At 36.6% G+C, this 26,193-nt stretch overlaps 6 protein-coding genes and 1 non-coding gene across 9 annotated transcripts; 4 read left to right on the top strand and 3 right to left on the bottom strand.

The window, feature by feature from the left end:
- Positions 1 to 28: 28 nt before the first annotated feature.
- Positions 29 to 1,298, top strand: LOC127565075 (hydroxysteroid dehydrogenase-like protein 1). The gene is made up of 3 exons (XM_052002143.1): positions 29 to 328; positions 386 to 496; positions 563 to 1,298. The coding sequence occupies exons 1-3, from the start codon at positions 49 to 51 to the stop codon at positions 1,099 to 1,101; spliced, it is 930 nt and encodes a 309-aa protein (XP_051858103.1). The 5' UTR covers positions 29 to 48; the 3' UTR covers positions 1,102 to 1,298.
- Positions 1,299 to 2,602: 1,304 nt separating this feature from the next.
- Positions 2,603 to 3,762, top strand: LOC117563875 (hydroxysteroid dehydrogenase-like protein 1). Its single transcript, XM_052002142.1, has 3 exons — positions 2,603 to 2,948; positions 3,010 to 3,120; positions 3,182 to 3,762. The coding sequence occupies exons 1-3, from the start codon at positions 2,663 to 2,665 to the stop codon at positions 3,718 to 3,720; spliced, it is 936 nt and encodes a 311-aa protein (XP_051858102.1). The 5' UTR covers positions 2,603 to 2,662; the 3' UTR covers positions 3,721 to 3,762.
- Positions 3,763 to 3,949: 187 nt separating this feature from the next.
- LOC117564194 (inactive hydroxysteroid dehydrogenase-like protein 1) lies at positions 3,950 to 10,638 on the top strand. 2 transcript variants are annotated; one of them, XM_034242869.2, is made up of 6 exons: positions 3,950 to 3,965; positions 6,224 to 6,437; positions 8,414 to 8,536; positions 8,603 to 8,713; positions 9,895 to 10,343; positions 10,418 to 10,638. In XM_034242869.2, the coding sequence occupies exons 2-6, from the start codon at positions 6,260 to 6,262 to the stop codon at positions 10,523 to 10,525; spliced, it is 969 nt and encodes a 322-aa protein (XP_034098760.2). In that variant the 5' UTR covers positions 3,950 to 3,965; positions 6,224 to 6,259; the 3' UTR covers positions 10,526 to 10,638. The 2 variants fall into 2 exon arrangements, with proteins under 2 accessions (XP_034098760.2, XP_034098759.2); XM_034242868.2 differs by lacking the exon at positions 3,950 to 3,965 and having other exon boundaries at positions 5,951 to 6,437.
- A 1,503-nt stretch (positions 10,639 to 12,141) lies between these two features.
- LOC117564193 (uncharacterized) lies at positions 12,142 to 14,366 on the bottom strand. Of its 2 annotated transcripts, none has more exons than XR_004571749.2 (4): positions 14,257 to 14,366; positions 13,863 to 14,165; positions 12,647 to 12,736; positions 12,142 to 12,559 (listed from the first exon to the last, which is right to left on the bottom strand). It is a non-coding gene; the product is annotated as an uncharacterized LOC117564193 (transcript). The 2 variants fall into 2 exon arrangements; XR_004571748.2 differs by having other exon boundaries at positions 14,236 to 14,307.
- Positions 14,367 to 15,476: 1,110 nt separating this feature from the next.
- LOC127564983 (uncharacterized) lies at positions 15,477 to 17,320 on the bottom strand. Its single transcript, XM_034242867.2, has 3 exons — positions 17,259 to 17,320; positions 17,108 to 17,153; positions 15,477 to 15,612 (listed from the first exon to the last, which is right to left on the bottom strand). Exons 1-3 carry the CDS (start codon positions 17,318 to 17,320, stop codon positions 15,517 to 15,519), a joined length of 204 nt encoding a protein of 67 aa, XP_034098758.2. The 3' UTR covers positions 15,477 to 15,516.
- Positions 17,321 to 18,290: 970 nt separating this feature from the next.
- LOC117565454 (neprilysin-4) lies at positions 18,291 to 20,446 on the bottom strand. The gene is made up of 2 exons (XM_052002711.1): positions 18,372 to 20,446; positions 18,291 to 18,317 (listed from the first exon to the last, which is right to left on the bottom strand). Exon 1 carries the CDS (start codon positions 20,318 to 20,320, stop codon positions 18,395 to 18,397), a length of 1,926 nt encoding a protein of 641 aa, XP_051858671.1. The 5' UTR covers positions 20,321 to 20,446; the 3' UTR covers positions 18,291 to 18,317; positions 18,372 to 18,394.
- A 2,727-nt stretch (positions 20,447 to 23,173) lies between these two features.
- LOC117564307 (phospholipase A1 member A) lies at positions 23,174 to 26,035 on the top strand. The gene is given in 5 exon segments (XM_034243004.2): positions 23,174 to 23,591; positions 23,655 to 24,005; positions 24,751 to 25,179; positions 25,236 to 25,657; positions 25,660 to 26,035. Coding segments are annotated over 5 exon segments (1,431 nt in total). The 5' UTR covers positions 23,174 to 23,533; the 3' UTR covers positions 25,831 to 26,035.
- The last annotated feature ends 158 nt before the right edge of the window (positions 26,036 to 26,193 follow it).

Genomic DNA, 26,193 nt, shown 5'->3' with positions numbered 1-26,193 from the left:
AGTCGCTGTAGCCGGAGCATCGCTTAGATTTAATATAACGCCTACAAAATGCTGAGTGCACTTTGCATATTCTATATTGGTTTATGTTTGATCATTGGCTTTTTATTTAGACAACTGCGAATACCTTTGAAAATATTGAAAGTACAACTGTGTAATAATAGGAATTCAAAATACAGTCTAAAGGAGCGTTTTGGTTCATGGGCGGCAGTTACCGGCAGCAGCGATGGCATTGGCAAGGAATATGCCAAGGAATTGGCGCGACATGGAATCAATGTAGTTCTAATTGCGAGGAACGAAGAGAAACTCAAGGCCGTTGCCAATGAGATCAGTATGTATCTTGACCTTTTATTTGACTTCAGTGCAATCATCTTTTATCATCGTGCAGGTCAGGAGTCCAAAGTCGAGACGAAGATTGTCGTGGCGGACTTTACACAGGGTCCAGAAGTGTACGAACACATTGAACGTGAATTGGCCGACACACCAATAGCCATTTTTGGTAAGAGATTGAGAATTCTTTTTTATTTTATTCATTTTATTCACTTTCTGTGCTTCTCTCTCCCAGTTAACAACGTGGGCATGAGTTTGCAAGGTGCGATTTATGCACACACCAAAGAAGATGTCCAGAAATTGATTGACACTAACATTGTGGCTGTCTCACAACTTTCGCGCTACTTTTTCAAGCGGTTGCAAGATTCTCACATTAAGGGAGCCATTGTTAATCTGGGTTCTGTGATGGAACATCAACCAGCACCATTTGGAGCTATGTATGCTGCCTCCAAAGCTTACATTCGCAGCTTTACCCTGGCATTAGGCGACGAGGCAGCTAGATACGGGATTCATGTGCAGCTTCTCTCGCCCGGCTTTGTGGTGACCAACATGAACAACTTTTCCACTCGCTTTATGAGAGGAAGTCTGTTCGTCCCAACTGCGGATATGTATGTTCGTAGTGCTGTTGCTCAGTTAAGGGCTTGTGTTATTGAAACTTCGGGATACGTCTGGCATCAGGTTCTGTATGCAGGCTTAATGCTCTTGCCATGGAGATTACGTCTGCTTAGCATCCGACTAGTATGTAAAAATGTTTCTGACAAACAATTGGAATAGAAGCACAGCATACTTTTGGGGGTAGTAAAATATAGATTGTTTAAATGGTTGTTGTCTTGGCTACACGCAGTCTCAACTGCTAATGCCTAAGGTGTTGTGCAACATGTTGAAGACGTTTTTAATAGTGTTCTTTAAGAAATTTAATTTATTATAAGTTTTATTTTTAATGAACTCAAAACATACATTTACATTGCATGTAATAATAAAATCGGACGAGTTAAGAACAGTTGCCCTATGTTTTGTTACGTTACAGTGATTAGGCGTATTGACGGTTGGTAAAACTGTATAGCTGCGGTCAAAAACTATTATAAAAGTTCCAATTATATAGACTTCGAAATTAAGTTTCGTAGACCTTACAACAAGCTGAGAAAGTGGCGTGGTCACTCTAGCCCTGCAACAAATTGACCCATAGAACAAAGGTTAAGAATTGAAAACTAAGTCAAGTACTATAATTATACCCCCTACCCTTAGGGTAGAAGGGTATTATAACTGCCGGAAATGTATGTAACAGGTAGAAGGAGGCATCTCCGATCAATCAATAGCCGAGACGATCTAGCCATGTCCGTCTGTCTGTCTGTCTGTCCGTCTGTCCGTATGAACACCTAGATCTCAGAGACTATAAGAGATAGAGCTATAATTTTTTTTCGGCAGCATTTGTTATGTTTGCAGATCAAGTTTGTTTCAAATTTTTGCCACGCCCACTTCCGCTCCCACAAATCAATAATAACAAGAGTAATATTAAAAGTAGACGCATTTTTGTATATACAATAATAACAATGGTATTTGCAATTCCTGAAATATTTGATTGCGATCAGATAAAAATTGTGGAAGTTATTAAATAAATATTTTTGTATGGGCAAAAACGCTTACTTACTAGGGGTCTTAGGTGCTTTGGCCGACAATCTGGTATATTGTGCCGTCTATGGTATATTTTGAATGTGGTATTATATCGATATAGCAAATATACTGTATGGTATATTTTTTAGTATATTTGCATTTTGGTATATTTTGAAAAAGTACTGCACTATTTTGCTTTTATTCAAAATGGGTAGCAGGTATCTCACAGTCGAGCACACTCGACTGTAGCTTTCTTACTTGTTTTTATTAGGGATAGTCATTTTCCTGCAGTACGTTCTTAATGTACAGCGAAAGAGTTAACGATAGAAAAACTAAGCGGGAACTTCACAACATAAATAAGAAAGCATAAAGGGAATACACTTAACCCTCATATCCTTGGATAATAGAATATTTAAAAAAAGATAGTTTTTTTTACGAAATATGATAAGTATTTATATAATAGCAAAAACCGATTTGAATACAATTTTAGCAATCTCAACGGCTGTCGCTTAAAAATGCAAATACATTGTGTAGTAAAGCATAGTATGTTTTTTTGCAAGCTCAATTATTTTTGACTTTGCTCTGCAAATTTGGAATCTGAGAGATAATGAGTTTCATACTTTGCAATCGTCTTGTGTTGATATTTGTAGACATAGTACTTTGTTGAGCGTCAAGCTACCTAGAACATTGTTATCAACTAAATTTCACATATGTGGTAAAAAACATGCTGAGTGCTTTCTCAACATTTCTTACGCTTATCGGTCTCTACGCATTAATTTGCTTTCTATATGAACAATTGCGAACACCTTTACGACTACTAAAAGTACGACTGTTTGACGATCGATGTGAGTGTTTGAGTCTAAAAGAACGTTTTGGGGATTGGGCTGCAGTTACTGGCAGCAGCGATGGCATTGGCAAGGAATATGCAAAGGAATTGGCGCGACATGGAATCAATGTAGTTCTGATTGCCAGGAACGAGGAGAAACTCAAGGCCGTTGCCAATGAGATCAGTATGTGTCTTAATCATTATTCTGTTGATTATTTGTGTAAATTCTCATTTAATCATTATAGCTGAGGAGTCTAAAGTAGAATCGAAGATTATCTTGGCTGATTTCACACAGGGAGCCGAAGTTTACGAACATATAGAACGTGAATTGGCTGACATACCAATAGCCATATTTGGTAAGAGATTATAGATCTTTTCACCGTTGATCCCTATTTACCTTTCCTATCTTTCTTCTAGTTAACAATGTGGGCATAGGCTTTCCCGGTGCCCTTTGCTCACTCACCAAAGAACATGTCCAGCAATTGATTGACACTAACATTGTGGCTGTCTCGCAACTTTCGCGCTACTTTTTCAAGCGGCTGCGAGATTCTCAAATGAAGGGCGCAATCGTTAATGTCGGTTCAGTCACGGAAAATCAACCAGCGCCATTTGGAGCTATGTATGCTGCCTCTAAAGCTTACATTCGCAGCTTAACCATCGCCTTGAGATGCGAGGCAGCTCCATTCGGCATTCATGTGCAACTTCTCTCGCCCGGCTTTGTGGTGACCAAAATCAACAACTATTCAACGCGCATTATGAAAGGAAATCTGTTCGCACCCTCAGCGGAAGTTTATGCTCGCAGTGCTGTTGCTCAGCTGCGGGCTGGTGTTGATGAGACGCCGGGATATCTCTGGCATCATGTTCAGTATGCAGCTTTTATGCTCTTGCCTTGGAGATTGCGCGTTGTTGTGAGTCAACTAATACTGAAACTGATTACTGATAATCAATTAGAATAAATGCACAGCATACTTTTCGGCCCTTATTAAAATGTAGATTCTTCGATTGGTTGTTGTCTTGGCTATAGCGACTACGAAAGGAAATGACTTGACGAAAGAGCTTTAAGCTTGCAACAATTGAAAGTCTCTTCCAAAAGTGTTCCTGACAAAATCAATACTCTTTTACGAGTGTGCCAACGAGCATGCTTGGCTATCTATGCTAGTTCTTGTAAGTCTGTAAGCGTTGACAGACACGATTGGCACAGGTATGTCTACTTTTTTTTGTTATCATATTATTGCTATATATTTCTATAGGGAATAATTGTTTCTTGAACATTGATTCTACTTGGCGGTTTGTCTATTCGACCACCTCATTAAAAGTTCGGCTATATTTAGAGTTCTTTGACCAAAACATTCTACAGACTGAGAACGATTTCCTTACTTAATTCTGATAGACAAACGATTTCAATGACTAGCACAAATGTTGATAACAAAGCATATTTACATTGCATTCTAATAGACCGAGTGCAATAAAATGCTTTGAAATCATTTGTTTATTTAGCTTGTGGCTGTCAAATGTGTGTTTTGTTTATTGATTCCCAATGGGAAAGTGTTGAGAAATGAGCACTACTACAAATAGAAGAGTGCGCAATTAACTTGCATTTACCTTTTATTTTCACTATCTCCATTTAAAAAAAAAATCAATAATGATCAACAATTTGAATTTCCTAGCTTTTTCAGAACTTTTGTACTGTAACTTTTATTTTTACTACTCCCAACTCAACCTTGAAATCGTAAAGTTTTTCTTCTGTATATTACTGCCATTATTATTTACTGTTGTAATATCCTAAAGAGTTTATTTATTGTAATTTACACTTCCAGTTGTCGAACATTTCAAGCACTTTGAATAAATTGTCAAATTGTAATTAAGTTCTCAACTTTGTTACGGGTCAAGATACTATTTATATATTCAATTAGCTAAAAGTGTCTCTCTCTCTTTCTCTATATCATCCTCTTTTTTGTAGTAAGCGAAGGTTAATTATATACCCTACTGTAATTATCGCACAAATGGAAAATTGTCAACACTCTTGACAGTCGCACGCATTTCACTCTCACATTGGACCGCCCATGATTAAATGTCTAATAATTTGGCGGCGGCGGATTTTGTAATCTTCGCACCAAACAAAAAAAAAGCATTTATAACAATTCAAGCGGAGCAACAAAAAGTTGATGTGTGTAAAAGTAATAAACAACAATAAGTACAACAAAAAATTAAACCTCAAAAAGATGTACGCATATTTGTAGTCTCACAAGTGTAGTACTTTAAGCTGTGGATGTATTCGTAGCTGTAGCTACAAATGTATCTGTAACTGTGCACTGTATCTATGCACTGCACTATGGGGCATTTGACCCCTTTTTCTGGCACTTATGCGATTTTTAAAAGTGTACCAATTAGAACATTTTTATGACCAATGCATTAACAAAACATCAAACTGTTATGGCTCATAGTCAAAATATTAAATCTTAACAGTTCTTTTGAGTATAACAGCTGTAGGGTCAACTGTTGCATCCGAAAGCACATGCGCTAAGTTTGCATAATTTGTTTACTGAATTTTGTGGTTCATTTATTAACGTTAAAAACCATAAAAAAAAAAATTAGTCTTGAATAATAATTTCGTAGGTATGTACTGTATATTAAATTTGTCATTTTATAAATGCTTCTTAGGGTACATTTTGAGAAATAATGTTGAACTTTGGAAAGGATTTTAAAAATGGCGTTAGCATAATTTAGCAAGTAAGTCAAAGTGTATGAGAGAATGGGGTCTTTTGCTCTAAAATTGAACAAAATATTTAATTTTTTGAAAATTTTGGGGGCGTGGCAAAAAGCATCGTGGCGAATTCTAAAACATAAGTACATATCGGTGTCAAAATTTGACAGTACTAGCTCCACAGGTGTCCGTAATATTCAAGTTTTTCCGATTTTTGTGGGCGGTCGAGGTGTTGCCACACCCATTTTTTTATGACAGATTCCTTGATTCCAAAAACCGCAGTACAAAATCTCTTATGGCTTACTCATAATATTTAATGCCAGTAAAAATGGAAAATGCCCCATAGTGCACAGGCTGACTGAGGAGACACAGTTGCAGCTTGTAAAAGCTGCTTGTTGTTGTCGGAAGCCATCAGCCTGTTGTTGCTGCTTTTGGGCACTGTGTAACTCAACTTCAATTTGAGTTTCAGTTTCAGTTTCAGCTTCGGTTTCGGCTTTTAGTCCGTGATTGAAGCTCAGCGCCGACGCTTGTGCCTACTTCGTGCCGCAAACGCAGACGCAGTCGCGACAAAGAAGTGAAGCGTAAACTTTGCTCCAACTGAAATTGAATTCATTGATATACAGTCGAGTGTACTATAAACTGATAAAAAATTTCACTCAATTACATAAACATACTAAAAGTAGGCGGCGAGCTTATCAATAACAATTCTCTTATTCACGACAACTATATAAAGAGAGTTTCTCTTCATAATGCAGCCAGTACTGGAAGTTAGCATTTATACTCTGTTACGAATGGCGTTCATTTGGCAACTAATTTCCTTCTTCATCTACTTGGTCGGCACCTTGGCCATTGCCGCCTTTCTCTACGACAATTTCAAGTCCTTGATAAACATTATCAAAGCCTTGCTAGAGCCGTATTTCCAGCCACAATTGCCACAGACGTTGGTCGAGAAATTTGGCAAATGGGCAGGTAAGTCAAATCATTAAAAATTAATCATAATAATATACAACATTAGAGCAGAATGGACAAATTTATGTTTGTGACCTTTGTAAATCGAATCAGATTGTGTTAAAAATGCTTAAAATCATTAAATACACCAGTGTAATTTAGAGAAATGAGTTCATAACAAATATAAATGTAATTTCGTTCTAATTTTTGATTACAGAATTAGATAGATAACTAAACACGATATTATAAAAAAGTATTTTAAATTGTGACAACTGAAAATTGAAATTTAATTGACAAATAATTACATAAAAACGTACATTAAAATTAAAGACTGATTGAAATATGTATATGTAAATATAAACATCAGTGCATTTCCGAAAAAAAATTCCCAAGTTTGGGTTTTGAGACAAGAGTGTTATAAAAGTAATTACTCAATGTATAGAACGAATATAAATACCAAATATGTTCCTATATAGTCTTTGTATATCAATATAATACAAACATATAAACAATTTATAATGAGGAAGAAAACAAAATTGCAACAATAAGTACATATTTATATTGCAAATAAGTTTAATTAACTAATAATTGCATTAAATAATTTTTATTTTTGCATGCTGGCCACGTTCTATTCTCATGTAATACGTACTTACATTATAATCTCTTTCATAAGCGCAATAATAAGAATGTTAATATTATGTAAATTGCACGCTTGTTGCTAAACCCAAATTTTAATATATATTATTAAGAAGCATCGTGATGAGACAAGTTATTATTATATTAATTGCTTTTCATATTTTTCTTCAACGGGAATAATTTGAAAATTAGATAATTTAAAAAATAATACATACATAATATAGATTTATGCTCAGATTTATTCGTTGGATAATAAATGAGTTGCTGATTGAAATATTTGTGCTATGCGTCAATTATCCACCCATAAAACATGTTGAATGCGAACTCAGCATGAGGCAACAAGAACTTATCTATATTCAATATTTATAGTGCCATAAATCATGTGGGAAATTCTGTTAGATTATCTATTGAGTGGCCCAATTTGTAGAAATATCTAGAAAATTACTTGAGTGAAATATTTGGCAAAGTCAGCATGAAGCAACTTAAATACTTGATATTATTATCGAACTTTTAATCTACTTTTATTCCATAAAAACGCACTTTCATTGTGATGGCACACTTTCTTATCAAAACTATGCTGTTATCTCATGTTACTAGATTGATAATAATTCTAGACAGCTTTATAAGTCAGCTGTTCCAGTGCTGTGAGTTCTCGCATTTGTTTACAATTTATTTTTAGAGCAGATAAAGTCATTCAACTTGACTGAATGAAAGCGAAACTAAACCGGCTTTTTACCTACAAACATTTTGACGCTCTTTATGAATGGCCATAAATAAATGCTAAAAATGCTTGTTGAAATGTTCTGACCTTGTCGACAATGACAATTCAATTTACGTTGAAGATTGAATTCAATTGAATTCGGCTCGAATATTGCCAAAAGAAAACATTGCAGATTTGATGTAATTAGCAAACAACAGTACCAAGACATGGGCCAGCTGCCGTTTTTGCTGCCAATGTTTCCGCTGCGCAAATATTTGGCAACAAATGTGGCCAACAAGCGCTGCAACCACTTGTGTATTAACGGTGCCAACTATTGGCGCCGCAAGTTGCGCAGTCGCCGTTGCATTGAGTCGTTGCAACAGCAGCAACATAAACATAAACAAAAAGAGTAAGAAAATAAATCGTGTTGCTTTCATGTGCAACTTTTATAGGCATTTTCATATTTGTTTAGGGTTCGGCAGTGGCCAAAAGAGAAGAAACACAAGCGTCTAACTAACAGCAACTAATAATTAGCAAGGGAGTGTGAAGTTAAGTTACTACTCAACTTGCCAGCTCTCTTCAAACTTAACAGTCTATATTTTTTACCTAATAATTCACTTTAGAGTCGTTTAAGATAATTATTATCCATTCTCTTTTGCAGTTGTTACTGGCGCCACTGATGGCATTGGCAAGGAATATGCAAGGGAATTGGCACGTCAAGGCCTCAATCTGGTGCTCATCTCACGCACCAAGGAGAAGCTGATTGCCGTCACCAATGAGATTGGTAAGTAAAGAGTTGCATAATAAACAGTAAACAAAATAAAGTAAACTTTACATATCATTTTTGTAGAGAGTGAACACAAAATCAAGACTAAATGGATTGCTGTAGACTTTGCCAAAGGACGTGAAGTTTACGAGCAAATCGAAAAGGAATTGGCAGGCATTGAGGTCAGCATATTGGGTGAGTATTCAGATAAAAAAGTGATATATCCATTCATAATAGTGAGATGAATTAGCTAAGTTTTTTTTTGTTACTCAGCAAAATATTGTTGAAGACACAATTTATTATTATTAACAACAAATAGTAGCACATTAAATGCAAGCAGTTGTGAATTTGAAAACAGTTTTAGCCATTGCGTGTGAGAGTTTTGCTTAAAATGCAATTTTTAAGTGCAGATTAACCACTGAAAAACTGATAAACTACTCAATAAACAAAGACATTAAGTGCGTCATTGTACAAAATAATAGAAATAAAAAATAATCAAAACAAATGAATTTTAAACAATATACAGTCAAGGGTGCTCAACAGTGCCCGCTACCCATTTTGACAAAACCCATAAAACAAAACAGTGCGATATTATTCTTAAAATATAGCTGATAATATACCGCAAAAATACTAAAATATACAAAAAATGGTACTGCAGTCGAAATGTACCATATGGGACCATATACCAAAATATACCGTGTATAAAGAATGTGATACTCTTTATAATTGGACTTTTTGTAGTGAATATTAACTGTTTCAATTGCAAATTGAAGTACTTTAATAAAGTACTTAACATGAAACTCCCTTTATACTCGTCTAACCACTTTTCATCTCGTTTATAACATCAAATTTCGCTCTCTAAGCCAGCAAAATTGGCGTGGTCCGTGTTGCTGTCTCCCACAGTAACTGTTTTCGCTCGCACTCTTTGATAATAGCCAACTCATTGTCAACAAACAAAACGAAACAAACAGTAGCCGCAACAGTATCACTAACAACAACAACAGCAATAGCAACAATTAAGCCACCATAAGTTACCATGTGTTTGTTGTTAAATTTTGTCAATGACATTGAGACAGCTAAGCAGAGTCGGAGGCACTCGTAATAGCGTGCAATTATAATGACTATATACAGTAGGGCTTTTTGACGGACTCTGGGGCATTTTTGACTTGTTTCAAGTACATATAAATAATTTATTTTTTGGGATTTTTATTTGCCAAACTCATAAACGCTTTGACGCGCTTCAGCAATTTACATTTTGTTTTTATTGTGCTGTACTGAAGTTAACCTTGTCTTATTCAAGGCGTATTTTAAAAGCTACTCTACTGATAAGCATCTTTGAATAATCTTCATCTCTCTCTCTTTCTCTCTCTTTGCAGTGAACAATGTGGGCAGAATGTACGATTATCCGGAAACATTGGAAGCGGTGTCGGAAGATCTCATCTGGGATATCATAAACATCAACATTGGCGCCGTCACTATGTTGACACGCAAGATCGTGCCACACATGAAGGCGGCACGCAAGGGTGCAATTGTCAACATTGGCTCCGGTTCCGAGTTGCAGCCACTGCCAAATATGGCCGTCTATACTGCGACCAAGAAATATGTAACATATTTCACACAGGCCTTGGAGCAAGAGTTGGCCGAATTCAATGTGACCGTGCAGCTGGTGATGCCCTTGTTTGTGGCAACCAAAATGAACGCGTATTCCGACACGGTGATGAAAGGTGGCTTCTTTATACCGAATGCATACAGTTTTGCCCGCTTTGCTGTCTTTACACTCGGCAAATCGAACACAACAACGGGTTTCTGGACCCATGGATTGCAGGTGAGATTGAAAGCTCATTTCCTAAAACAACTTTCTCAACGGTCTAGTAACGCTGTGCCACTTTTTTTTTGCAGTACTTTTTCATGAAGATGTCGCCGCAGCATCTGCGCGTGCTTATTGGACACCAGCTGACAAAGCGTCTGCGCATCGAGGCGCTTAGCCAAAATAAGTTGGCCACATAGTCTTGTAGTGCATTTTTACATCCTAAGAGTATTGTAAATATTGGCGCTTAATTTAAAGAATAACAAAGAAAAAACAGTTTTTCGTACAACCAAAAAGCCAAACCGGCTGACTAAATCAATTTGCAAAAATGATTGCATAACATTTTTTTTCGCCTGTTGCATTTGGTAAGAGAGAAAAGGAAGCAAATTGTTATGGCATAAATGTAGCCGTGAAACCGGTTGCCTGACGCGCCAAACTGTTGAACGACAGACGGAAGAGCCGACAGCCCCTACCAAAAAACTACAAAAATACAAACAAAGCTTCGCTTCATTGCATCGAGTTGGCATTCTTCAAGCTTACAGTTTTCAAGTATTTTCGGTTTTCTTAGACCCGTTCACATACGAAAAAGTAAGTCTATTTGTTTTGTCGAAATCTAAAGGGAGGCTTAACAGACAGAAGATGTTATCGTCAACTCCTTAAGGTATTTGGTAAAAGATAAAGATAGGATTGCTATCCTGCTAGAACTCGTATTACAACTTTCTTGTCATATACCTCGTAAGTATATCAAAACTTTAATATATCCTCCCACAACTTTACATTTAAATTTTAATATGTTTGTCTTTCCAATTCCAAATCAATTAAATTTAAGAAGTCGTATTCCAAATGAGTTAAGAAAAGTGAACAGGTCTTTTACAGTCAACTCAAGGGGCTAATTTTGTTACTTGTTTTCTTTTATCGACTTGCATGCAAGCCTGTGCGCATGTAAATGAACTTCAATTGCGGGTCTCCGTCTCCACATTGTGGTCACTGCACGTACTGCCCACAAATTATGCAAGCAAAGAGATAACAATGCAAATTTTCAACGCAGTCCGCGCCTATAACACAAGCCGTTTTTCTAGTACATGGTTATTGATGAACTTCACTTGAAAATTACATTAACTACGCAAATGATAACCTTAGCACTTACCTTTTGTTTTTTGAAGATCTTTATAGCCCTTGAAGGTTGTGACTAAAATTCAATTTAACCTTTAAAGTTCAACTGCATAAGCACCACATCCAAATGACAAGAGAAAAGAGCACTTAAAAGCAACAACACTTTATGGAGGGCAAACGGAAGTACCGTTTTAAGCACATTGAGCGCTCACACACACAATAAAAAAAATGCATTACACGAGCAAAAAAACACCGAATAGCGCGGTTCGAAAAGAGAGCAGCTGAGAAGAGAGCCCATTTAAGACTCCGACGGACGGCGACGAGTTAACGAAGCGAAAAACGTTGGCGTCTCTTTTGCCAATTTTGACACTTGCACAAATTAATTTGGATTTAATTAAGAGCCTGTTAACATTTTATCACATTTAAGAAACTCAATGCACCGCGCAGTTCAATGATCACAATATTTGCGAATAATATATATGTACATATGTATGTATATATCGCTTCAACTTAATTTGCACGCATTTAATTCACACAAAGTCACAAGCAGCCACCTTAAATGAGCATCATTTATGCTGGCGCCCCCTAGCGAAAGAGTAATGAAACATTCCGATTAAATAGCTCTATCTATCGATGTCGTTATTTGAACTTGTCAACTTTCTAATTGGCTGCCCTCAAAATAAATCCAATTCGCTGTAGCGTGTTGTTTTTGTTGTTTTTTTTATTCCTGCATTTGGTTGTTATTGTTATGCATTTGTTGCTGGTATTGTTGTTGTTATTTACGAAAAATGCAATTATTAAATAAAGATCTTAGATATTATGTGTGCAAAGTGTTAAACAATGAAATATACAATTTCTCTATGTGCGCATTGTGCTGTTGTTGTTGTCTTGCTATTGCACACTTATCATACTGTACATTATGGTCTATAAATTGTAAATTCAAAATTCGATTAATTCCATTGCGAAACGAAAATTGCAAAATTAATATTTATGATTAGAACAGATGACGCCAAAGCTCCCAGGCCAACGTTGAAACGGCGCGGCGCAGCGTGCCATTTCGATCACATCATTTATCGATAACCCAAATGGACCGAAACATTCGCTTAATCAAGCACAGCACACTGCAAAATAGATATACGCTTATATATAGTACAAGTTACATACACATAATTATATGGGATTGAGGATGAATAATTTATGGTATTTACCGTCACATACACTCGCTCCGTTGCAGGCCGTTGGTTGATGTCAAGCCTCCGAACCGAGCAGCTGCTTTCCGCCTGCGGCTGTGACGTCATCTGCAGGAAACACAAATCGATAAATAAATTTCATTTGAAATTTAAATACGAATCGCGGTGCACGAGCACTTTGCTCTGACCAACGCATATAGGCCAGCTGCTGGCCTAGTTAAGTATTTGAAAAATAAAATTATTGCCCACCTAAAAGTCTAACATATATGTACATATTATATGTTTATTCGTAGATAATCCATTTGTTCAAACTAATGGAATTGCTACTTGAAATATTGGCAAATGATATTGCTGCACACAATTGTTTGTTTGTTTCCATTTGTTTCTTATTCATTATTTCATTATCATTTCAAGTGGTGAAACGCATAAACAATAGCCAAAAATATATGGGATCAGAACGATGGATTATTTTTAGCGAACAAAAAAAAAAAACATTTTCATTCAGGGATTAGAATGTGGTTTTTCTTAACAAAATAAACAAGTGAAAACCAGAATATTCAATTTCTAGACATGTTTCTATTTTCATAACATAACACAAAAAAAGGAACAAGAAAAAGGCGTATATGTATATTATAAATGATAATTAATTGTATTCATAAACAAATGGACCTAAAATATAATTTTTGAAAAAGACAAAACCATAAAACAAAATGGTATGCTGTGACAGAAAAAAATAGAAATCGCGGAAAATTCATTTGACAAATTTAACACGGTGCGAAAGAAATGTTTCGAAAACGATTTCAAATTGTTCACACACTCGTCCATATGTACGCAACAGAGGAATATATATCTAAAAATCGCATGGGGGTGCGTCTTTAGTGGGCCATGTCGAAATGTCGTCGTTAAAAAGTTGAAACTTTTTGGAAAATGATTTCTCTAATGTCGCAACTTATGGCAGCGCTGCCAAGAAAACCAAACAGCAGAGGGATTAGAAGTGCAGAGGGAAGATGTCCACATATATCTACTATATCTTTGCATATTTCGCATAGATTTCACGTTAGCTAATTTAATTAATTAACGTCATCAAAGACGCTCGTTATGCTTGGAAATGCAATTAAAATATTTCACAAAAAACCGACTTTTCGAGGGCAATAATTTCATAGTTCTATAATTATCATATTGTGTGTACTATATAGATAGATTGCGATAGGGTTTTGTTGGTTGATTCACTCACCTGACTTAGGGTACTAAGAGAAATCCATTAAATGCTAGCGGCTTAAACGCGTAACGCTCTACAAATCCTAGGCATAAGTGTTGATTTATAAATTGTTGTGTTGGAATTGAAATTGAAATTCAACATGTAAGTATATCGTTTGAACTAAGAGTATTCCCAAAAACATGAACATATTTAGAAAGCGGCTTCGTAGAAGGCATAGAGCAGGAAGAGCAAGAATGCCAGGATGAGGAAGGTGGTGAACAAACTCCTAGCTTCATTCATGTTGTTGCTTGTTGTTGTTGTTGATGATGTTGTTGTTTTCTATTTGGGAATAGAAAATGGACAATTATTAATCAATATACAGCTCGCTTAATCACACACTAATTAGTACTATCTATGGTGGAACACACACTCTGGGTGCAGCTGTGGAGCTTTAGGTGCTGATCGGCAAACCGTTCGTAGCAAATGGCACGGAATAACTGAGAAACGCATCCAAAGAATCTTCTCCACAAATATGATTTTTATCACGCATCAAAATCAGCCAGCAGCGAACTCATTTGGAATTATGGCTCTACGAAATTTATATATGTATATCTATATCTACACATACACACTACACTACCGATATATATTTTGCAATACGTTGAGTGTAGTTTGGTGTATTGGTGTCCAGTTGTTGCGCATATTTCGACGCGGCACACACATCGTCGCTACTATATATACTACCATATCCATATATTTAAATACACATATATTTATTACTTATAGGTATGTTTAGATTCCATGTGGGCGGGGCAGCGTGAAGCGCGTCATGGCGCACGAACCACATTAAAAACTCTTGACAGCAAAAACTTCTCCATCCAACAAAATAACCTACTCTTTATCTCTCTCCTCGTACCTGTTTCGAATTCTTTTTATCCATTGGTCATTATTCATTCTTGGCACTGGCAAATTGCAGTTGGACCTCGTGTGGTTATTGAAAAATGTTTTAAGAATTCGTTTATTTATTTGTTTTTCTTTTTGTGGTCGACTGGGGTTAAGGTGGCGGGACCACCCGACCCATTCTGTAATGTTCTCCAGACATCTGCGATCTTAATAGCATTTTCCATTTGTTTTTGTTGGCTGCTTGCTAAATACACGTTTATTTCAAATCGTATCGCCTATGCCATTTGTTTGTTTCGCCTTTTGAAACATGTCCAAATTATTTCAAACATTGCAACGTTGCACATAGCACGAAATGTGCTCTACTTTAATGGCGCCTCATGAAATTAACAATTTCCAGTTTCTTTCAAGTTTTTCTATTGCAAAAATGCCAACTAAAATATACATGTTTTTCTTAATATCAACTTTTCTAATTTCACTGTAATTATCTATCTTTTAAAATTCCTGAATTTCCTAGAAATGTCTAGAAATATCGCTTTCTAACTTGGATTGTAGTAAAAAAATGTTATATTGTCAAAAAGGAAAGCTATATAAAAAGTTTCATAATTCTATACTTAATAATCTCTGAGTTCCTTGAGGTTATAAACTTATTTTTAGTCAATTTATCCTATTATCACAACAGGTGTGCTTTGTTTACATTATGCACTTAATTAATCATTATTTATTGCTAAATTATTGTTAATATCTCACCTCTTCCATAACTCTATGCCCCCATTTATGAGGTACTCATTTACAAAACGGCGTAGATGATCCAAAGGAAGAACAAAAGCACGGCCAGAATGCCGAAGGTGGTCATCAAGTTCTTGGCTTCACTCATTTTGGATTGCTAAAAATAAAGTGATAGGAATGCATAAAAAGGCAATTAATAAATTATAAAGGTTTTTATTATTCGATATGGTCTTTTTTTTATAGATCAGAATCTACGCAAAGGTCAGACAATAAAAACAAAAACCAAAAAAAAAAAAAAAATAATACTAAAAATCCAAAAACAAAAACAAAATCAAATAAAATTTTTTCAGCTGGCGCGTGAGAAATTTCATTTGATATAAACAATAAAAAAGCGATCATAAATTTTCAAAGCACATATCATTTTGTTTTCAAATTATACAACATGTTTTTTTAAAAATTCAAGCACGGCAAACGAAAATTATGAAAAACCACACGAATATGTTATTGTATATGAAGAACCTCGAACTGGCTAAAATTGTTTGATGTTTAGTCTGATTTGTTGTTGTTGCTTTAGTCGTTGTTGGTGATTCTGTTATTGCATATCAGAGTGATCAGAGCAATCAAAATGTCTGTCTATAAGTTGGCACTGAACGTAGAACTAGGGGGAACATATAGAAATAGTGGATGAATAATTCCAGCTTTATAGATTGGACCAGTTCCAAATATTTTGCGATGAAATTTATTGGGCACGGCACTTTAAAAATACGATTGAGATTATGCACACGAAAAATCACATTCGCTAGTTGAAGATTAATCCCACATTTTCTGTCTTCTTGGTCAAATGTCTTTTGCCTTTAACCTGATTTTCGATTTTTGCTTACTTTTTTTTTTATTTCTTTTAGATTTTGCGGACGAAAATTTGTGCTATTAACTGCTGCAAGCCTTTGGCCCAACTAAAACCAATTCACGCACTTGGCCAATGGGTTGCGCAAAATATAGCAAAAAATTAGAAATACTTTGAGACGATGTGATGGTATCTATAAGATACACAGACACACACATTCATAGATGACGACACTCACCGACAAGACGGCACTCAAGAGAACAACTTGACAAGTGGAGGAAAATCTAGAGGTGTATGTGTGCTTGTATATACGTTTATTAAAGACTAAACACTATACGGTATACGGTCTCCAAAAAGCATATGAGTTAAAATGGGATGCCACTAGGCTGAAGAATCGCTTGGAACATGTTTAAATCTTGAAGAAATATCATCGAAAATAAATAAAATAAATTTACGCTGCCGGTTTGACAGTTTGCGAGCAGCCGTTTTTTCCCCCAAGACAACAAGAACAATGCTTTCATTAAAAATAATTCATATACTAGATGATATAATAAGTATACCACATCGAAACATATTCATATTCTCCATATGTGTTCCATTTTCGCTAAGACATATCCGAAATACTATTCACAACGTTGTCAAAATTATGTTTGAACATTTTTGCTTGCTGCAATATATTATTCATATTTATTCCTTGAGATGACGTCGCATTTAGGATTCTTTTGGAATTATTAGAATTATGTTGAGGATCACAAAGATGACGTTTCAAAGTGTCATAAAAATTCATGTGGTTAAGCTTATAATTTACCGCATAAATTGTGAACTTTTGCTTTGTCGCCGAAATTCTAGTGAAACTATAATGACAAATACGCAAATCAGAGTATATCTATACTATATATCAGAGAGAGTGCGAACTGATATATGTATATATATCGCCCACACTTTCGTAAACAACAAACTTGGGGTGTTTTTGCTTAGGTTCAGAGCTCTTCCAAAAAATCGCCTGGCTGACAGTTGTCATTAACTCAATTTGAAAATGCACTGCGCAAATGGTCGACGTGAACTCTCTAGCTGAAAAATACGAAAACAATCGAAAACAGACGTGACTTTTCAAGCATACTATATACTCTCCGATATCTACATATATACGTGCGAGTATCTCGAGAAATTCCAAACATAATGACTTAAACAATTATTGCAAATTGCTCAAATTCATTTGCACTTGCTGACGAAATTGTGTCGAAAACATATTGAACATTTTCACCTTGGCGTCCAAAAAAGCGTTGCATGAAAAGCAGATTCAAATTTCACAAATTGGTTGCCGAGAAAATCCAGAGTTGTTGGTGTTTCAGTGATTGAGGAAATACCCTTGAAACAAAATTCTATTTAGTGCTTAGAAATATTTAACAGAAATGTGACGACTTCAATTAAATGTGATTGTCAAAGGAAGAACGCAAATTTTAAAATACATTTAACGTAATACAGAAATGTGAAATATTTTATATGCTTTTTATATTTACTTAACGTATTTGCGTAATGTATAATCCAAAATTAATAAATTAATTTAAATTTGTCTAATAAATCTGCAGTTGAGACAACTAAAAAAAAGAATCTTTATTAATTATTTATTAATAATTTTTGTAAAAAAAACACAAAATAAATATAAAACTCGCTATCGCTCTTTATTGAATTTATTAATTAACAGAATTCTATAATAATAAAATATTCTGAATAACTCCGAGAAATAAATCTGTATTAATATTTGACTAAAACTTTCAAGTGCTGAAAAATATATTATCAAAAAATTATAAAATAATTTTCCTTTTATTTGAATAGGCTAAAAATATTCGATTTTATTAAATCAATTAGAATAATTAAAAGCATTCTATATTCACAAAATATTCAGAAAATTAAGAGCAATAAATTGTACAAAATATAAAATAAATAAAAATATTGGTTTTCATTCGGCTTTATTCTTATAAACTTAATTCAATAAATTATTTATTCCCTGATGAATTCTGAGAAATAAACTGCATTAAAATTTACCTATATAAATGTATAAATATATTTACAAAATAAATATGAATATGTCATCTCATTTTTCACATTGGTTAATCATACACTTGGCAGCTGGATTCATAGCCGCATCCGCTGAGCAGTTGAAGGCAGCCTGAAACTCGGGCAGATTCATATAGCCGCGATTCAGCTGGGCGGCAAAGATCTCATCCTGGCGATTGCACATCTGCTGGGCCACCGCATAGAAGAGGACACGATGCTCGTCGAGGCCAAAGAACTGCAGGACAAACTGCTCGGCAAAGAGGAAACGCTCGCCCTCCAGCCAAAAGTGATAATCCCGCAACGCGGCCTGAAACGAGCGGTAGAACTTGAAGACATCATCTACCTCATGCGAGGCCAGTGGACGATAAATGTCCTGCAACTCGAGATCATAGTGCTGCTCCGTTTGGCGCTGCAAACAGTCCAGGGCAGTGTAGTAGCCATCAGTGTCCTCCAGCAGACGCGATTGACGCCACAGCTGCAAGCCCTGCGTGGCATAATAGTGATACATGGGACGCTGCAACACAAGCTGCACAAAGTGCAGAAAGTGTCGCAAGAAATAGGCCGGCTGCTGCACATCCTCGGGATCCACAAAGGGCGACACAAAGCTGTGACGCAGTTGCGCTCGCCGCAGCTGCAGCAGATTGCTGTAGAAGGAGCGTGGCTGCAACTCCAATGCACCATAGTGCAACTCGTGTTCGATGAGATTGAGATAATGCTGCGCATGCGTCTGCAGCAATCTTGCCACCTGCAACTCCTTCCGTTCCACCTCCTCCGGCAGCATGTATCCATACCAATCCCGACGACTCAGCTTGGAGCGTCGCAGCTGCTGGAAGCGTGTGGTGTGCAGTTGATACATGGCGAATGCCACATTTCGATTGAGCTGCGAGCGAAACACGTGCCACTGCCAGTACTCAACGTGCAACAGACGCTCGAACTCTTGTGCCAACACATAGCAATCCTCGTAGCGCAGTTCTTGCTGCACCTGCCACAGCACATAGTTGACAATAATGCGCGGATCTGTGTAGCGCAGCACTTGCCACGCCTGCCGAATGCGTGCCACATCGAGCGGCAACTTGCGCGCCTCGCTTAGCATCTCCTCTGTAAAGTTGAGCTGCGCAAAAAAGTGCTGAAAATAATCCATTGTATTGCCATCCAACGTCAGCTGCTCTTGTCCTCCTCCCTCAGATTCGGTGGTGCTCTCCGTCGTTGTTGTTGTGGGCAACTCGCCACGCATGCCGCGGCACAGGACGCGCATCTCATGTGCCACAATGCGCGACACTTGCGGATGACTTCCATGCAACACGCTGGCCAGACTCCGACGAAAGCCCTGCAAACTAGGGCACGGCAGATTGCCAATAGATGCCACATAGATAGTCTCCTGGGCAAAGTAAATATGCAACAAGGTGGGCACACCATGTGCCGCCAGCTGTGCGGAAAGTTGCACCCAATTGAGCTGCTCGTCCAGCCGCAGCTGCTGCCATTGATAGGGCAAAAAAGGCCAAAAGGAGAGCGCTTGCTTATACGGCGCCATCATCGGCAGCTGATGCACAATACGCTGCCAATGAGAGATGCGTGGCGCAGGACGAAAGACGTGCTGCTCTCTTCGCTGCTTGCACTGCGTGTAGAGCTGGGAGAGCGCCTTCCCAGGCAGCGTTTTAAAGTTCACATGCTGCGCCATAAAGAACTCCATGCGATCCTGTTTGTTGTACAGCAGCGGTGGCAGCGCATCTTCGGGTTCCTCAGCCACTGCCAAGTGGCCAAAGTTGCCGCAGGCATGCGCATAGAAATCGTCACAGGGCTCGATTGTTGCATTGCGCAGCTCCACAATTTGCTTAAGATTGCGTTTGTAGATCTCGGTGAAGAAGCGACCCGATTCCGCGGTTTCCTCACTGTGCAAACTACGCGGTTTGATGATTAATAAGCAGAGCATTGGCAGCTGCCATTGCCAGCGCATTTTGCTCATCCGCTCGTTTGTTTTGTTCCGCGTCAACTGCGCTCAATTCCCACACACACATCATTTTCTAGGTCTAACTTGGAGGCAGCTTCGCCTTTGGTTTGCTGATAAGCCCAGCTTTGCTGGTGGAGATTATGGCGCTTCTATTGATAACTGATGCACGACTCTGGCCGCCTTGACCTTAAATATGTTTGCAAATTGATTTGAGCTTGTAGCGAATTAGACGGAAATGCGGTAAACAAAATATTGCGTATACGCACGGTGGTGCAAATACTTCAGCAGCTTATTAGTACAAACTAATAAAAAAGCAAATAGATTTATTTTAATTCAATAAATGTATTTAAATTCAGCACTAACAGCAATCAAATAATCAAAGAAAGGGGAGAACTCTAGAAACCAACTAAATTAGTTGAAATAAAAAAAATAAAAAATATAAGCTTGCAAATATTTTAATGCCAATTTTATTCATGCAATCGTCGCGAATATATTGCCGAATTATTTTATTTTCTCTACATTCTTGTATATCAGAAATGCAGCAAAGCGGCAAAAATTGAATAATTAAATATTTAAAAATTAATTTCTCTTATCGAGCAAGAGAAAAAGAGAAACAAAATGTCTGTTAAGCATATTCTGCACTTGCAAACTTGACTGAAACTTAGCTATATACTGCTAAGTCAATAAAATTACTAAAAGCTGTATATTTAAGAATATTTCACAAGAATTAAAAAATTTCGTAACTTGTCCTTGTCGTTAATAAGACATAATTTTCCGCAAATACGTCAATTCACAAATCACAAATAAAATGAAACATAACATAGAACAAATATTTAGTTCAAGTGATTAAATTAAGATTTGGGTAATCTTTAGCATGTTGAGTCAGCACTCTAATCTAGCTACTTATTTCATCATCTGATTTACTGACAGTAGAAATAATTGTGCCATGAAACTAGAAAAATTGGCAATTGAAAACTATAGAGAAAAATTCAAACTTCTGTTTAACAAACATATTCAACAATCGGTTGCACAAAATAGAAAGAAACCAAGATAAAGCTTAGCCAAACTTAACTTTGTGAATTGAAAATCTTTGATGAAGAATTACTATTAATATTAATTACTATTTAATATTGAAACACATAAAATGAACTCATTTCCTTTATTGCATTTCAATGCACTATAAACAGAAATTGCACAACGATGAAATATGGAAACATTGTAAGTATGAACAGAAATCCATTTGTTTATGCAGTTAACATTTTAAGTACTTTTCATATTTTTTGATAAACTTTCAGCGCGTGTCAATTTAAAAGCAGTTCATGAATTTGACAACGTTGTTCAGCTGTGTTATAAATAAATTAATGGATTTTGTGGAATTGTCAGCGCCGCCCCTTACTGCATAACTAAGAGAAAAAGGGAGAGAGTGAAAGAGTGAAAGAGAGACAGAGAGAACTGTAGAGATATCTCTCGATTTTGTTTTGGGGCCAATGTCTGTCCATTAATTCACATTTTGTTTGACATTCCATGGCGGTGCTGTTTGAGATTATTAGTGCCCCTGAAAATATAGACAGTAGCTATATACGTATATTCAATATATAACTATGTCTATATCTAGATACATCTATATAACTATATATAAACAAATATCGTGGGCGTTGAAGCCACACGCAGCATGTTGATAATAAATTGTAAAACTATAGAAATTAGCTGAACCAAAGCATCCATTGGAATTAAATTAGGTATTGGATATTTACCCAAAGCCAATCAATAAATCACATTTAGCTATAGCGTACTTGTTGAGTTCGTTTCTGACACTCGATGATTGTAGCCTGTCCAGAAAAAAATGTTGCAATTAGTTGAGCACCTGTTGGCGGTATGTTGATCATACCCTCTAATTTTATTTAATTGGGTATGACCAAGTAAGATATGCAGTAAAAGAATTTGATTTCAAGGCATTGATGTCTTGGGTCGTATACTTAATATTTTAAATAGAGCAGAACACTAATCAACGTATACTTAATATTTCTTATATAAAATAATGTGGTCTTGATTATATAATTAAATATAGATATTAATTATAAATATTCTTTGTAATTCATTTCCCTACATCCCTACATAATTGGTTATGACTAATTCACAATATCTCATAATATATGTATGTATATGTATATTTTGTATTCATTAGTGGTGATGATTTAAAGCTTGGTGATGATTAAAGAATACTAACGAGTCGAATCCCTTAGTAGTTAAAAATAACGAAGCTTATCAGATATACATAGTTATGCCTTCCTAGTATAATAAAAGCTAAAACAAACCCAATTTAAATTGTAAGTTACCTGTAAGTTATATGTATAAATGATAAGTAAATTATATGCATATGAATAATTATTTTTCAAAATATTCATTTTAGTTCAATCAACGGTTAAATTATAAATGAGTAAATTAAAATTATTTGATAAAATTGGTAACACTTAGTATTAATTAAAACAAAGCAGCAGTTCCTTCATTGATTATACCCTCTACAATACCACAAAATCAAAAGCAATCTATGTATATGCAAAATATGAATGAAATAAGTATATGAAATAAGCTGACATGAATATCAACTTTTAGAGCACTCAATTATGAGTGCTCCAATTAGCAAACGTACAAACGAATGCTCAAGATGATGATAATGACGTTGGCATGAGCGAAGGTAAATAAAAACAAACCCAAATCCGGAGAATTAAACTCTGTTATTGGCATGGGTCGGGAATGCAAAGTAATTAGTGTTATCAGGTAAGCCGCAGATCCATAATTGAAGGGTTTTCGCGCTATAAAAAGACGCAAGAGCAGCGCACTCGAAGAGCATTCGTGGTTTTGAAAGACGTGCCCGGTCGTCGAGAGGCCAAAATTGAAACAACAAACACGTACGAATATATGAGTGAGTGTACAAATGAGTGCGTGAATCGAACTCGAAGGTAAACTCTTTGACTCTGGACGGCAGTTAGCTAATCCTCGGTCGATGATACTGTTGATATTCTCAGCGTTTTCACTTTTCGGTCTCAACTCTCACTTTATAAACACACTCACACTCGCACTCACACTCACTGTGACTCGCTGCACGAGTACTCATTATATTTTTGGCCAAATTGGTTAAGTGGCTCGAGTGCCGGCATTCAGTTTCTCCAACATTTGCTGACAATGCACACACAGCTATAACTCGAGCTTAAGAAATTCCAAAAACACATGTTGCACTTCACCATGAACAAGAGATTGCTGAGATTATTAAGCTGCCTGCTTTTGGGTGTGTAACTAAATATAAATTAAATATCCATTTGATACTCAACTTCCTGATCCTTCCTTGCAGTTAGCAGCTGTTGTTGCCAGTATGAAGACGATGAATATCAGCGCACTTTCAATTCGGAAGCCACAACTCTTTCACCAGCTCCGATTGCTGAGCCACAACCTGCTGCCAATCGCGATATCACAATTGGACCCTGCAAGTGGGCCATTGGACGCAGTTGCCCCGATCCGGATATTAAATACTATATCTATACGCGACACAATCTGATGGATCGTCAGAGTCTGCAGATCGATGAAACTATGGAAAAATCGAATCTTACCAGCTCGTTTTTCAATCCACGACATCCTACCAAGATATTAATTCATGGCTACAACTCGGATATGTTTCTCAATCCACTGCAACGCATGCGAGATGGTAAGTTTAATTTTTAAAGGTTTAATTAAGAATATATACTCAAAATTGATCTCTAATGTCATGATAATATGCAGACTACAATTTATATAAGCAGTTGTCAAAGTAAAGTTCAAGAGTTCAATCAATAAGTTCATTATAACTATACAATTTTCTTTTGGTGTACCATTATTTTAAAAATCCTATAGCAAAGGAATTGTTTTCTTTAAATAAATTTTTACTTTACAAGGTAAGAAAACAATTACTTTGGTATAGAGCTTAATTTCAAGATTAAAATAATTTAAAGACTTTATTAATTTTAATTGATATTAAATTCTTTAATTCCTTACATGCTATTCGAATTAGCATTTATGACTATAAATCTACATACAACAATTTTAATTGTTGAACAGTTCCCAGAGAAAAGTTCAGAAGATAATATAATCAAAACAAAATGATATTTTTTTTAGAATTTTGCTGCTCAAATCAAAGTATTTAGTTGTTAATCAAAATACTTCGTTTTAAATCTGGAATTACTTTAAAGAACATATCTTTTGCAATTTAAATAAATATGCATATAATATATATATACTTTTCAACTTTTTTGATCCCCTATTTTGTGAAGTGGGATGAACAAATTAATAATTATCACAATAACTCATTTTAAAGATTTCCTTATAAATTTTATAAATTTCTTAAGACATTTTTAATGGAACCCCTTTCGAATCCAATAATAATATTCTAACGTACCTTTAAATTTTCTTACCAGAATATTTGGCCAAAGGTGACTACAACATCTTCTACGTGGACTGGAGCGTACTCTCGCCAGGACCTTGCTATATTAGTGCCGTGCACAACACACGCCAGGCAGGAACATGTGCGGCCCAGCTTGTGGAGCGACTGGTGGAGACGGGAAACACGGATATACACATCATTGGTTTCTCGCTGGGTGCACAAGTGCCCAACTTTCTGGCACGCACGCTGAAATCCTTTAAGCTGCCACGCATTACGGGCTTGGACCCAGCGATGCCGCTCTTCATTACAGCCGGAGCCAATGACAAACTGGATCCGAGTGATGCGGACTTTGTGGACGTTATTCACACTAATGCGATGGTGCAGGGCAAACTGGAGCGATGTGGACATGCGGATTTCTATATGAATGGCGGCATCTCACAGCCAGGCTGCACCGGCTGGATGAGTGAGTAATTGACTTATTTTTCTATATTCGAATTTTAATTGTAATTCCTCTTGTAGATTCGTTTGCTTGCAGCCATCAGCGTGCCACGGCATATTATCTGGAATCGATACGCTCACCCAAGGGCTTCTGGGGCTGGTCATGCAGTGGCTACATCTCATATCTGCTCGGCATGTGTCCGGCCACAAATTATCTGTTGGAGGCGGGCGACAACACGCGTCCCAGCACACGGGGAATGTTCCTCATCGACACCAACGACACCTCACCCTATGCCTTGGGCAAGTGGACAGATTTGCCCACGTTGGGCGTGAAGCGTCCTCACATGCCACCGCATTCGTTGCGGCTGCCACAGCAGAACGTTGATCCACTGCTGCAGCACATCGATCAGTTTGGGAAACTCTCTGGCAACTTTAACAATCTGCCCGACGATCCCAGCCATCCGCAGAATCTTTACGAACACTGGACCAGCTATAGTCCGCCATTCAGAAGGAGAAGGAGAACTTCAACTCGGTTGAGGAGCAGGATTCATCGTCAGAGTTCGAGGACCTCGATAATCGTAATTTGCAGTCGCCAGTCAATTGGTGGAATTATCGCCGCAATCTTACACACGGCTATATAGATAATCATATTTTTGGCATGCCGAAGGTACATTAATCCCATTCCACTACAGATGCTAATCCTCCTTGCCCTTCCCCCATGTACATATGCATAATTCCAGTTTGCTTACTAACGTCAATTAGAAATATTTAGCAATAGGAATAAGCACTGCACATCTTAGTAAACCCAGTGAACACATAAATAAATGGAAAGTTCTTTAGAAACAATACTGGTTGCTCCACAAGCCATAAAATTTTTGTCAAAAAAAACGAGATGTCATAAATAAAATAACATTACATAAAACGATTTAGCGCTTTGCTGACATCACTAGAGAGAGAGCTGTAAATCAAGTTTTTCCAGCAACATAAATATCGCCGAGCTTTCTTCTTCAAAATTCTGCTACACAATTAATGACTTGAA

This window comes from Drosophila albomicans, chromosome 2L (assembly GCF_009650485.2).
Source record: "Drosophila albomicans strain 15112-1751.03 chromosome 2L, ASM965048v2, whole genome shotgun sequence".
Lineage (NCBI taxonomy): Eukaryota > Metazoa > Arthropoda > Insecta > Diptera > Drosophilidae > Drosophila > Drosophila albomicans.
This window is presented reverse-complemented; position numbering and strand designations above follow the sequence as displayed.